Source organism: Struthio camelus, chromosome 5 (genome assembly GCF_040807025.1).
Source record: "Struthio camelus isolate bStrCam1 chromosome 5, bStrCam1.hap1, whole genome shotgun sequence".
NCBI lineage: Eukaryota > Metazoa > Chordata > Aves > Struthioniformes > Struthionidae > Struthio > Struthio camelus.
The window spans coordinates 45,830,115-45,844,235 of record NC_090946.1 but is presented as its reverse complement, the minus strand read 5'-3'; the positions used below and the strand labels follow the sequence as shown (position 1 = coordinate 45,844,235).

Here is a 14,121-nt window from a genome sequence, read left to right as displayed (position 1 = left end):
CCTCCATTTCAACACACTGATGGCTTGAATTTCAAAATGCCCTCTCATTAGTTTCAAGGGAAATTCAACACCTCCTGAGATCAGTATTGTGGAATTAAAAGACTGCATATTATCTCCACTCTGTCAGGAAGGAGAGCCACCAGGACAAACAAATGGGAGCTCCTGCAAGGGACTCTCTTCCTCACTGTTAGCTTTGCTGAGATCTGAAGCTATATCTGCTTATTTTGAGGGTGGTTCTAGTCCCTACAGAGTGGCAGAAAACGCTCAGACATAATCTGCTCCAGAAACCTCAGGACATTTTGTGGCCTCGACATGATGAGCGCAGGGAAAGCAAGACTCGTCCTGAGGGATGGGAAATCCTGCCTCAGGAGAACGAACATGAACATACTAGTCACCCAAATACAGACTAACGGGGTTCTGCTGTCCTACCTCCACCTTTCTGCTTTGTTCCTCACTCTCCTTTGTCTAACAAAAGTCTTTAACTGCTTCTCCTGAAATATTCCAAGCCTGAAATATAGCTTGTACCATTGAAGCCAGCTAGCTTTTGGCAAGCAGCCATTGTACCAGTGAACTATTTCAGGCTGTTGTTTGCACTGCCTTCCGAGGTCCACTGTCAAGCTGGTCCCTGCAAGGCTCTGAAGTATAATTCTTACTGTCCCAGTGGCCTCAGGGAAGCAGTCACGCTAACTAGGAAAAACATCCCTGAAAAACATGGATTTCTGCCTTGGTCTCCAGAGCTAGACAGTGAGGGATCTTTGTGCCCAATGCTTCTGAGCAGTCAAGAACAAGCAGTTTATAATACCAGGCATGGGGGAAGAGTAGCCTGTAAGAATTAAGAGAAAGTAACAGAACTGTTTTTGCTGAGTCTGCTCTCCATATCTGCTTCACTCTCAAAGACAAAAAAAATCACCACATCCCCTAAAGGAAGGTCACCAGCAGTGCCAGAAAGAGCCCAGCATACAGATTCTGGAGCAAAGGGAACACAGCCCAATACTGTACATTTTCTCAATTTTAAGCCCAGTTCTTGAAAGGGAACACTCCAGCCAGCAGTGGACATAACTAGGTGTTACTCTCTGCCTAGTGTGTCAGCCCCAGGTTAAGATCTCCACACTGGACTTAGAAGGAAGAGGGAAGCAGAACATGTGATTAATTATTTCATTGTCATTTTCCCCCTTTATATTTGGTACATGGTGATGGAGGGAGCATTCAGAGGTTAGTGAATTCTTGTACAATACAAGTCCACCTAGAAGAAGTGGGAAATTTCTTGAGAAAAAGCAAGTTAAAAGCCATTAGGTTCTACTTTACCTTCTGCATCCAGCATTTTGGGGATATCCAGATATTTCTCAGCCACATCAAAGGCTGTGTTTAGATTAGTGAGAGGATCATCCTGGGAAAGAAAAAAAGAGTCAGAGCATCAGCATCAATGTGCAACAAGGTACATAGCATTTCCCTCGAAACAGCAATTTTGCCTGATTTGACTCCCATTAACTTAGCTGTCCTGATGCAATTATACAAAAATTCTCATATAATAGGATGAAATAATTAGTTTCCTTCTAAAAGCAGAGCCTGGAGACTCACGAGTTGATAATAACACATAATCTATGTCCTTACAACAAGAAGGAACAACGTATTTTGAACCTAGTTTAAAACAGCACTATTAGTTTCACATCACATTGATAGCAAACAGCCGTATCTCATTTATATCTTAGGCTTACATTAGGTATGCAACTTCCATTTAAAAGAACTGCAGAGCACTATATCTGTTAGTACATCTAAGCAATACTAAAATAGCAACAACATCTGGAATGGGTGCTGTCCTCAGCTAATGTACAGTTTGTTGAACATCAGTTGCGCGGGAGGAAGAGAAATGTTTTAACAAATCACTACTAAATAAATACATAAAAGTTCCCATTTTGTATGAGTATTGGTTTTCCTCCTAGGCACTGCACAGGACTTGCCATCTCCTTAGTATGTTTCTATTTCTTTATATATAGACCTTCCACTGTGGCAGGATGCACTTCCAATACAGACATCAACACACAGTAATCAAATCCTAAACAAAATAAGCGTGAGTCATATCACAAAGGTAACTAGATTTTAACGAGCCAAAGAAGAGAATTTGAAAGGCAGATGTCACTAGAAAAGAAAGTCCTCTGCAAATTGTTTACAACATTCAAATGTAATGGTAAGCAACCAGATGCCTACTGACCAGTATGAGAGCCCTCATACAAGACTTTCAAGACTTTCACTGGAGCACCTATGGAGGTAAAATCTTGCTACTTTGTGAAAATATTTTATAATCCTATATATCCATGGTACTTAGTTATTCTGAAGGATCAGTCCATTTTACTGATGTCAAATGACACTCACACTACCAGTTTCTACTGCTGAGACAGGCGGCTTCTGTTGGAGGAGAGGCTGTGCACAAACTGCTAGTGTTTAGTCACCTTGTTTGCTAAGAGGCTTTCAGAAGAGAGGGAGGATGGTGTCCCTCTCTCCATATTCTTATCTGTGATACCCATGCTGAGACCTGCTTTAAAAATTAAAAGATGGAGCGAAATTGTTTCACCTTCTTTCCAGACTGGCATCCATGTCCGATTTCCTTTTTACTTAAGAGCATGTGCCTTTGCTTATTGCATTGACCTGGAAGATTTAGCTTTGCATGAACTTTAATCAATTGGCAATCTCCCTTGGACCCATCCAGCAGGAAAAATGAAGCTAGATGGGCCCAGGCAGATGGGGCGTAGATAGGCAGAAAGGTTCCTTTATGGCACTGGTCATTATGCAGCCCTCATAGTTAGGAAACAGCTATTCTGAAAAGCAGTTTCTTGCAGCAGTTCCCTAGGAATGAACACATACATTAGGTTGGCATCCTCTATCAATATCACATTGCTTCAGGTGAATACCTCCAGTGGACAGTCACACTTTGCCTACTAAGGTAAATCACACAGAGGCCATCAAAACAGATACTACCAGTAATCTATATTTAGTTCACTAGAACAAGTCAATATTAAGTGAGGAAATGTTGCATGGACAACACCACAATGAAACTGACAGCTGTCACGCTTGTTAACAGATCCCCTATCTCAGCACAAAATAGTACTTTGTCCCTGTATGGTACACTTTCAGTGGTTACTACAACAGCTACTTCTAAATCCACCTCTTCACAGCTTAGCAGTGGTGCAGGGGATTTTACCTATCTTCTAGTTGCCCCATACAATGCAATTACAGAGACTGGCACAAGTTCAACTTCAGCCTACTTCTCTCCTGTGTCTGCTGTGGAAAAACCCTTAAAAATCCCGGAGTGTAACCATATGCCTCACCTCAGAAGCTAAGATTAGCTGGTATATTACACGCTTGTTCACTACATGTAGACAGGACTTCAGCTCCATCTAGCCTTAGAGGAAGGAAAAGTAGCAGCCTTTCGCTCAAGCGCGGGAGCATCCAGAAATCCCAAGCGGCAGTTCCCTTGCCAACTCTCCCCTAGTCCATGTGCCATTCCTTTACTTCTGTAGGAACACCACCACTATGTATTTAATTTCAACCCACGCTGACAGTGAACACTATGGCATTACTAACCACCTGATACAGAGCCTAGTACTAACGCAGACCCTTCCTTGGCACAGATCTATCTGAATGAGCCGTCTGAAGAGCAGTCAGAGCTAGCAGCCTCTCCTGGAGGAAAGGGAGGAGCTAATTCACTGCAGAGAGCTTTCCTACCAGTTTACAAGGAACACTGCCAGGAGCAATATAGCCAAAGGTTAAAAAGAAGTAAGCTGAAAGTTGGGAGAGGTTTCCTGATTGGAGAATTTACTGGCTTGGGTGCTCCCAGAGGAAGGGCTGGAAGTCTTAGTACATGGGAAACTGAAGAGTCACCTAGACACAGGCAGCAGACTTCTATTTTGTAGATAAGAAAGATGCATGATGAAGCAGTATCTAGGGGAACGAAGCTGAAGATGGTGTTACCGCAAGAAAGCTACCCAGGCCCAAGACTAGCTGATAGATGAGCAAAGAGCTAAGCCTGAGCAAGGCCCTGGCTACAACTGCTTTCGGAAATAAGAGCTACGGGAAGAGCAGTCTTTTTTCAAAGGGAAGAAAAACACTTCTGCTGATGCAGGTCAATCCACCATGCAGGAACATACCGGCACTCCTGGAGGGCACCGACTAACATCAATTCCACCTCTAACTAGCTAGGAGATGGTAGCTCATCTCTCCCATGGAAATAACCTGTCTGTCCTCCAAACGCTACACTGGTTCCCTGTAATTTCTCTTGCCAGATTTTTAAGCCTGCTTTTTTTGATTTAAGTACCTACTCTGGCCTTGGCAGACATGAGAGATTGCTTGAACCTTCAGGGTGTGGAAACAGCTTCACTCCTCACGCACAACAGGGCAGCTCATCACAAAGATGAAGCTGTTCTGTGCAAGGGATGGTTTCCCTGGAGGCCTGTCCAAGACTAGAATAGGGTTTCAGCTCCTGTGTACTTTCTCCAAACTCCTCCGCTTTAAGTTCCATCTCATCATACTCCAGTTAACGCTTATTTCAAATCCCCAATTACAATTGACTCCCCATGGAAAAGGAAAAAAAGTTAAGAAAGGCCTGGCAGCCCCAAATCTTGCAGTGCAGCACTCCAACACTGCGACTGCGGGCACGCTTTGGGAACCCAAAGGCAGCAAAGCAGAACAAAAGCCAAGGCCTATGTCCCCGATTCCTTCCATATTCACATGCACATCCAAGAACAGCACTGACTGATACGAGGTTCTGCAGGGTTGCTCCTATTCCCAGTTGCTTATGTGAATACAGAACTGGGAGATGTACAAAAAGGAGCAATCACTTGTCAGACTGCAGCTGGGCCAACTCTGAGGAAAGGTGTAGTTTTTCCACGCAAGAATTACATTGTTTCAATGGCGGCAGAGAGCAAACCTGCCCAAAACAGATGCCTATCTGGCATCTAGTCTGCTTTTGCTGACTAAACACTCTGCCACAGCTCCTCTTCTTTCACCACAACCCTAAGTCACATGGGGAAACTTCTCTCCTCTAGCTAGCTCTAAGTCCTCACAGCACACACAATGTTGCCATGGCAATTACCGCAGTGTCACATAAAAAAAAAAATCTTCTATTAGCTAGCAATCAGGATAGGAGTTTAAAGGGGAGGGAAGTTGAGAGAAAGAAAGCACTTACTGTATCTACCAGAGCTAAAGACTCTGGAAAAAAAATCCAATTAGTACAATCCATGTTTTCAGCAGCATCTGGAATAAATGCATCCAACACAGCAGTACAAAGCTCACACGGACCACATTTCTGTATGGATCGCATTACATGAGGGGGTGTTTGAGCCATCAGTCAACCATTGTGCTGGATGAAAAGATCTCAGATGTGGTTCAAAGCTGAGCTAAGGATAGAGGTAGAAGGCGGAAGGGAAGCCCCATCTTCCGCAAATCCCTCACTCACAGACCTTGGGCTGAATGTCAGGATCTTACCTACAGTGACCTGAACAATAGCAGATAGACCTGCACTGCATAAAAATCATCTAACTGAACAAGTGGCTGTGATGTCAGGGAATTACTGATATCAGACTGAGTTCACCTGAACCTTTTATTTTGGGGCCTGGTCTGTACCAGGAAGTTGGCAGGTATAGCAACTTCAGCTAGACATTGTGCATGGAGAGAAGAGAATTATGGTTTTTTCAGTAATATAGCTAGACTAGGAAAAAAAGCTAGCAACAAAAACTCAAGACAAAACTGCGCTAACAAAAGAATCTGCTAACTTTGGGGGGAAGACACACAGTTACAGTGGCTACCTTTTGCTACCATACACTGCCAAAGCAGGGTTGGCAGCATAGACACAGACTCTATGAAGCAATAAAATACACTAAGACTGCATAAAAATGCTGCCCAGACAGGAGGTACAATGCAGATCTCTTCTTGATGGCTTAGACTGGCTGATGTTCACACCTCTCTCTTACATATTTGCCTGTATACACAGAAACACACACACACAACAGTGCCAAAGGCTCAGACAGAAACTGAGGTGCCATTAATCACTCACTAGATTTGGAAGAGACCTGGAGGTGGCCCTCTAATCTACCATCCGCTGTGATGGCTGCTTCTCAGCAGCTTTCCTCATATCTTCCTCTGGAAGATAAAATTCTCTGGCAGAACCAGTGAAAGAGTCAAAAACTTTTTCTTTTTTTGAGGGGAAGGAGACTCCAAGGAGAAGGGCAAGGATCAGCTGAGTTGAGCCAATGGAGAAGAAGGAAGGAATAAAGGAGGAAATATGTGACAGAAATAGTCCAGGCAAACACTGTGTTTAGGAAGGTGCCAGATTTGTACATGCTACAAACGTGTTTGAAAGATTTAGCATAAAAAAAGGCAACTTTCCTTCAGCACATGCCATCTGCCGAAGTTAAAGGCTAAGCTCTGAGGTAAGCTCTTCCTAGCTATTGACTCAAGACAATGCACTTTAGCTGTGTAGAATTATCAAGTGTGCATTTACTCTTATGCTTTTAGAGTAATCTTGGCAGATCAACAATAGAAAGGATATAGCAAGAGTCAGAAGGCTGCAGGAGGGCAGAGGGAACCTCGAAGGATGCCATCAAAGGCAGTATGCAGGGGAGCACAAAGGTAGCTGGTTCCCTTAGCCTTACTCCAAGGAGGGCAAAACCCTTCCCATCTACACTGATTTTCGATAGGAGAATCACCCTCTCTTTTACCTTGAAAAGCCTGCAGGCAAAATGATCAGATAACTTTCTTTTTCCTCCCCTCACCTCACTTTTGCTCGAGCTTGGCTTAGGGCTTTGTTTGTAATGGGGAGCACTGTAGTATTTTCCCAGTTGGGTTTTTCAGACAAACTTTGCCTAGCTGCTTTTATTTTGCCAAGAATAGCCCCTGAAAATGTAGTTAGTGCTGACCATTGATTTTTTTTATTGCTACTGGTTATGTAAACAGACAGTCTCTCCCTGCTATTTATTCATCACATGCTCACTCCAGACACTAAAACTGATCAGGTTAAACTGCTCTGCAAGACAGTAAATATCTAAAAGGTTATTGAAAAAAGCATCAGGCATTGTACAATTAATTGTCTCAAAGATGCAGGCTAATCTGATTAACTCATTTGCAGGTTGTCTATTTGCGCAGTGATCCAAAAGGCCAGATCTATTAACGATGAAGTTGCATGTTTATTTCTCTTGCACTTAGCACTTGCACCCTTTATAATACTCAGCCCAGGAGATCAGATGGTCAAACTTCAAGTGTATTAGCCTCAGCAGTAACAGTACATGAATTATGCCCTTGGTGACGTTTCACTCTCCATGTGCGTGTGGATATAGCAAAACAGACTCTAAACAGACTGTTCTGCTGAGAGCACGCAAGCCGAATGAGGAACTACCTCACCCTACCATTGCCCTACGGGGTCAGGACACCGCTTGCAACACAAAGCACTAAACACTTACTCTGGTCATCCGCTTAGCAGTCCTCTGGAGTAGCTAGATAACACGTTACCAGTGACAATTTTTAAAGTAAAGCTAAGTGTTGTGGTAACTGTTTTTCTGGCACTTGATATCTACATGCTAGGAAAAGGCTGGGCTACTCAGTGCTAAGCAGGAAGCATGCAGCAACTGTCCAGCGAGGGCACATACATCTGCCTCACTGAGCTTTTGCACTTGAGCACCAGGAACGTGTTTCTATCCAGCTCTGTTCAGAAATGTTCACTCTGATTTGTCTGGCTAGTCCATTACATTAGTATAGTTAGCCTCACATTTGATGTTACTGAATTTACCAGCTTTTGCTCATCAGCTCGGATTGGAACACATGTAATTCACATTATCCACATACCACAGACACCTCTTGTGAGCTAGAAAGCAAGGCAGCCTGAAAGCAGGGAAAGGTAAGCAGGCAGCTCATTAAGTTCAGGGTTAATGAATCCTGAATGTACTGCTTCATCGCCCCTTCCTTCTCCCCAAACCAGCCACTACCAGCTTGAGCTGAAGTTCCCCAATTATCTGTTTATCAAGCTAATTCTTCTCTCTTTCCATTTCCATGGACCCCAAGCATCTGGCCTGACAAATTAATTGCATTGTACCTTTCGTAGCTTCCCATAGTCAATGAGCTCTGGACGGTGTCTGTGAATCAAAGCGCAGAAACCGAGGCCGTCCTTCCAACTGTAAGAGAGACAGAAAACAGCACAGTGAACAGTGCTCAGCCAGGGAGATGCAAAGTGACGGGCATGAGCATGAGGAAGCGCACCAAGACACCAGAACGATTAACTCCGGTTTAGTTCCTAGCTAACAGTGCTTCTGTAAGTGCTGGAAAGGAGGCACATCTCCTATCTGCATCAGATATCAACAGAAATCTCCTTCAAGCTACAACAAAATCCACCATGATTAGGACTTGCTCTCTGCATTGCCACCTCTTCTATGCCAGTTCTCTGCGCTGAACTGTTACCATTGCCTGGAGCACAAGGACAGGTGCACAGCTCAGGGTTGAAAAAAGATATAGATAAATGCTCTAAAGAAGCAGCAAGTGTAGGCCTTTGGGGAAAGGCAGCTGGAGGAGGAGGGGAATGACTGCTGCTGGCTATAACTAGCAACATGCAAGTTCTGCCTCCCAACCTGTTCTGGATCTGTGGGCAGAAGCAGAACCAGAATTCCTCATTCCGACTAGCAGGACTGTTTCCTATCATCTACTAAATCTAAAAACGTCATTAACCTAATTTGGGATGTGATGCACTGGTGCTCTTGATTTGCTTAGAGGCACCTGCGCAGATTCAGATACCTCAATCTTCAGCCAAGCCCATAGCTAGGTCCACTATAGGACTGGCTGGCATGGATGCAACTTAAGTTCTCAAAAAGTGCTTTATATTCATATGGTTCATACAGTTCTCCAAGATGTGCTGGCAAAAGCACTGTTATGCTGAATCTACACTAGAATATCTGTCAGTTTAGAAATATTAACTAAAAAAGTAACTAACCAGAGCAAGAAAACCTCTCATCCCTTCCCAACACCGCTATACTACAAAGTTCCTGGTACAGCCCTTATTTCAGGCCTTCTGAAATGTTCTGAGTTTTCAAAGAGCAAAAACTGTCTTGCTTAGCTTGCAGCACATATGCTACTCTCAGAGGGCTTAGTGCCCTAAAGAACTTTGCAAAAGCAGCAATTGTAACCAGAATGAGTAATTGTGATGTAGGTACTTGGATCCTCTTATAAGCTTTGCCTTTAATTTGCTATGTGTCTCTCTGGACTACTTTGTTACTGTGTAACATGCATCTCCATTTCCTTGGGAGGTCTGTCAGGTGCATTGTTGCATATGCCAAGAGACATCGGAAAACAACAGATTCTAAAGCTAAATTCTTGTCCGTAACGCACCTGATATGGAAGTTCTGGATGTTTACATTTTTGTAGGGGGCTGTCTTCCTTTGACACCATAACAAAAGTCCTTCTTTAGCAGATGTCTCTAGAGAAATAAAAAATGCACACCAATTAATCCACTTTCTTAGAAATCAAGAGTCCCCCAAGCATATGCTAGTAAAACATGACCAACTCCTCTTTGATAGGAGCAGCACTGAATTGCATCTTAATTAACTTCCTTTGTCAGAAAATTCCTTGTTGGGAAGATTCTACTGGGAGTTTTGTTACTGTTATTTTCTTAATGAGATTCTGTAATAAGTAGATGGCCTTTTCAGGAATACAGAGGAAAGCTTTACAGGACTCGTAAAAGAAAGGCCCATTTTCAACGGTAGTCCCTCAATCAGGCTACAAGGAATGCAATAGAATCCAACATCAAAGCTGGCTTTCATGATTATCCATCTTTTTGAGATGCTCTTAAATGTTCTTCCAAGAAAAGGATGTGAAATACTCCTCTCAGCTTATATGAACCAAGCATAAACTTGCTAGAAAGGTCAAGGAGACCAGAGGGCAGTTTGTGAATGGCTAGTTTCCTCAAATCTTCCAGTGAATCATCCAACAGCGCATCCTGTACCTTTTAAGTGGCAAAGCCACGTGGTTATCCCAGCTGTTCATTCTTGAATAGTGCCTAGAAAGAATTGAAATTTACCTTCAACTGAGATATCCTGAATGGCAAAACGAAGGATGATGGTCCATATCATTCCAAGAGTCATTTTAACATTGCCATCCACGATTTCTAAGGGAGAGAGGGAGAAAGAAGGAACAGAAGGCATCAAGTTACAAGTGCAAGCCCCAGAAGAAAAGCAGTGTTGGGAAGCTTTCCCCTTTGCAGATGAGCGGACTGGAACTCCAGCTGAAGATTGCTCCTCCCTGCCTCCCCCGATGCTCTGCTGCTGCAGCACAGTCTTGCCCAGTAGTGTCCAGCTGGTACTCACACTGATTCTCCCACAATATAATACTGAGTGTAAAACAGACACTGATGACACAAACAGGAATGAGATAACAATTTAAATCAGCATAATTTCCCAGAGGGGCCTAAAAATACCTTGTTCAGGTTCCATATCTATCACTTGAGAAGCAGTATAAGCCAAACTGGGAAAAAGAAAAGCTTTCCCCTCTGTCTCTGACTTCTCTGAGTCATACCTGTGTAACTGCCCCAGTGCAATCACAGCAGTGTAACCAGTGAGACTTCCCAATGCAGACACGCTCTGACAGCTGGTTTTGTGGTGTGAAAAGGATACCACCAAGAAACATTAACGTTTCATTTTCAGACAAGACTAAATACAGACCTCCAGACTGCCTGTGTAAGACTCTTCAGTCATGTAATTGCCAAAAGACACAAAAGAGGAGATTCCTCAGAGCACATGCATCAGGCTTCAAGAGGAAGCAAAAGCTCATGCTGATCAGCCTGAGCAGAGCATAACATAAACTAAGATGTCAAGCAGATTGTACTTTATTGCTCATTGGACTCTGTGATATAAATCAGCAAGGGTCAACAACTCAGAGGATTTAGAAAGCAATCACTTGCACGTGTGAGGTACAATCTGTTTAGGATGGAGGATGAAGATTCTGGCGCGGAGTCGCTGGGTGGACGCTGGCCCAGAAAGGACTTTCCACTGTGTGCCGATTAACGCCAAACATTTCAAATGGTGTAGCCAGCAGCTGGGTCTCAAGCTCTGACCCTCAGCATGTATTCTGCGCAGGCTATATATATACACATTACAATATTTACAAACTTCACTTTTTTGAATAGCGAAACTAACCTAGTTGCCTTCTCCAACTCATTATGTGGCAGTTTCCTGCCTTCCATAGTGGAAGGATGTTTCACAAACTAACAAATTACAAAGCTATTTTCAGTAAGAAAAGTGTTAAAATTAACCTACTATTTGGGATTAGAATACCTCCAAGCATAAGAAGGCTAGCAGACACCATTTTTGTGCTCACGAAGACACCCCAGTGTCACTGCCTCCACAAAGCTGCCCAGCAACACATCACACGCTGGGGCAAGGTAAAATCTGCATCCTAAGCAACTGCCATCTCTCTGGATTCTTAAGAGTATTTGAAATTCTCTCTTTAAAAGAAGTTTGTTCACAGAGGAAAATTCATATTTTCAAAATGTGTACTCCAGAGTCTTCAAAACCAGGGGAGAAGTATTATGCACTCTAATTACACTGTTTCAGAAAGATTGTTCATCCAGCCTGAATTCCTGGAGATTTAGCGGCACATGTGGTGCAACTTCCAACGCAAACTAGAAAGATAATCCCTACTTTGCTTTGACATACATCTCCGTGAGGGATTTGCAGATTTAAAAGGTATAGAACAAGACATGCCACCTCGTTGGACTCCACCAAATCCCTATATCCACCCTTCTGCACTCACACTTCTTGGTGGGGACATCCGTTTGCTCAGAATTACAAAAATACTGTACTCTTCAATGCAGGTCAAAAGAATTACAGGTATTGTTTGTAAATGCCTGATTCGTTTCTGGCATGAAAAAGCTGTTTTTGCCTGTTGAAAGTTTTCTCGCAAATGAATTTTTCAGAGATATCTTGGGGACAGGAGGTTGTCTTCCAGGCTGATGTAAGAAAATGTTGTGAGGGCAAGTATACTCAGCTCTGCACTGTTTGCATTCTCAATTCCTCCAGTAAAGCACCACAATCAACTGAAAGGAAAATCCCTGTTACTGTTACAAATACCTGAGATAACATAGCTAAAGTATAAAAGAAAGCATCAGTGTTTTCGGTTTATTTTGTTCATTTGGTAGATCTTTGTAGGGATTTTCAAAAAGCCAAAAATAAACCAGGACAAAAAAGCAACAAATAACGCTTGTAAAAACCAAAGCAGTTGATAGGAGGACCGTAGGGTATATTTCAGATCTGGAACCAAATTTATTTTAATGGACTAGATTAAAATCTGATAGCAATACTTTAATGCTGAAAGTACTTTATCAATGCTAATAAATCAATCAGTGAGCTGAAACAAGTAATTAATATTACTGTTTCATGGATTTTAATTGGAAATAAAGGTCAAGGTCCTTACATAAAACCAGATGGCGGTAAGTGGCTAATATGGCATTAGAACTCAGCACTGTGCTCTAGTCACATTCTCAAATCCCAGTTTTACCAAGTTAGCCAGTGGAGTTAAGGTGGAAAGTATTTCTTCCTCTCCCCCAGCCCTCTTCATTACCTCACTTGTTTTAAAAAAAATGTGTGCACCCTGCTTCCTTGCCTGCTCCTTCCTTGGCACTGCACCAAAGCTGCTCTGGAAGAAGCCCAAAAGATTTCTACCACTTCATCTCTACAAATCACTTTATTTTTTCTTGACAAAGAGAAAACCCACCACCTACTAAGCAGATGCTGATGTCAGTGAGATGAGGGAGTGATCCATCCCGGGATGGCAGATTTAATCAACCATATCATCCCTACTCCTTTTCTTCCTTTTTTTCCTTTCCAATGGAGTTGACAAAACTGTTACCCTTTGTTAGACGCAGGCAAGCCATGCTTCTTGGTTATGAAGAGAAAGGAACTCCTCAGAAACTGCAAATAAGTTGGGCATAACACTACCAAGCTAGAGCAATCTAATGCTTGTTCAATTAAAGAGTCTGTGTTTGTTCCCTGCTGATGAAAGTAACACTAAGTAATGTGAGAACAGTTCACACATGATATTAAAAGGCTAATAATCAGATAGGATCTTCTGCCTGACTGAGCTTTCTAACTGCTCTTCCTAGGCAGGACCTCTGCAAGCATTCATTGCACTTCCCCCATCAACAGCGGCTGTTGTTCTGAACGGCAGCAGCAAGTACGTGTTATTAATGTGATTTACATTCAACATGGGGGTGGATCAATTGCAGGCTAAAGCTGATGAGGCTTTTGGTAACCACTGGAAGGAAATTTTTTGCACCACTGAATATGCTTCCATCCAGCTCTCATTATTTGTACCAAATACCACTAACAAAATATGCAAAAATTACAGTACTCTCATCCACTTGTTTGACAGCCAGCTAAGGGTCTAACAAATAAATTAGTCCTTAAGAGCAAGACTATCTTGCTACATAGATGTAGCTTGCAAAATACCATCACCTTTTCCAAATGCATATACTAATAACTCAGATTTGAAAAATGCAAAAAGGATCAAGCTTTCTTCTCCACCCCCAGCCTAGGTAGTTAGAAGCAGAATCAATGCTACGGAAACTGTTTTCCATCCTTGCTACTCGAGTTGCCCGCAAAGGCATACCCTCTTTTTACCCCATGCAGAGGAGTTTCAGGGTATGAAAAAGCAGCAGGACAACTTTCAGATCTGGGAATTAAAGAGTGCCCACCACCATTTACTCAGCAAGACGCAGGACATCAAAGGTGATAAAAATAAAAGCTATCCTGCATTGTGTTTATCCTAATAAAAGCCAAATAAAGCAAGACAAGCATCCCAGTCCAGGTCTGGAGAAAGCCCGTTGCTACTGATAGTCCAGACAGATCTAAGACAGATTGCTGGCATCAATGATGGGGGTGTACACATGCCAGTTCCCTCACTGTGAGTGGGCAGAAGATGGGTACAAATGTAATGCTGTATTTCACTCACTGACATGTACAGACCTTATTTTCACCACTTTCCACTGTGAGATTTACACTTGCCCTGTCTGGTGGGTCATGGAGTGTTTTCCTCAGATGGTACTTCTGCAATTGTGGAAATTCTAAGCTTTATTTCTCCATTCACTTGCAGGTGTGA

General features: G+C 42.8%; 1 protein-coding gene across 4 annotated transcripts in view; it reads right to left on the bottom strand.

Moving 5' to 3' along the window:
* Positions 1 to 14,121, bottom strand: part of ACTN1 (actinin alpha 1) — a 94,455-nt gene that overhangs the window by 25,943 nt on the left and 54,391 nt on the right. For all 4 annotated transcript variants that reach the window (XM_068946189.1, XM_068946191.1, XM_068946190.1 and 1 more), the window contains exons 4-7: positions 10,049 to 10,135; positions 9,361 to 9,448; positions 8,078 to 8,156; positions 1,306 to 1,387 (exon numbers count right to left, since the gene is read on the bottom strand). In XM_068946189.1, the coding sequence (XP_068802290.1) occupies positions 1,306 to 1,387; positions 8,078 to 8,156; positions 9,361 to 9,448; positions 10,049 to 10,135 (336 nt within the window). The remainder of the gene's footprint in view (positions 1 to 1,305; positions 1,388 to 8,077; positions 8,157 to 9,360; positions 9,449 to 10,048; positions 10,136 to 14,121) is intronic.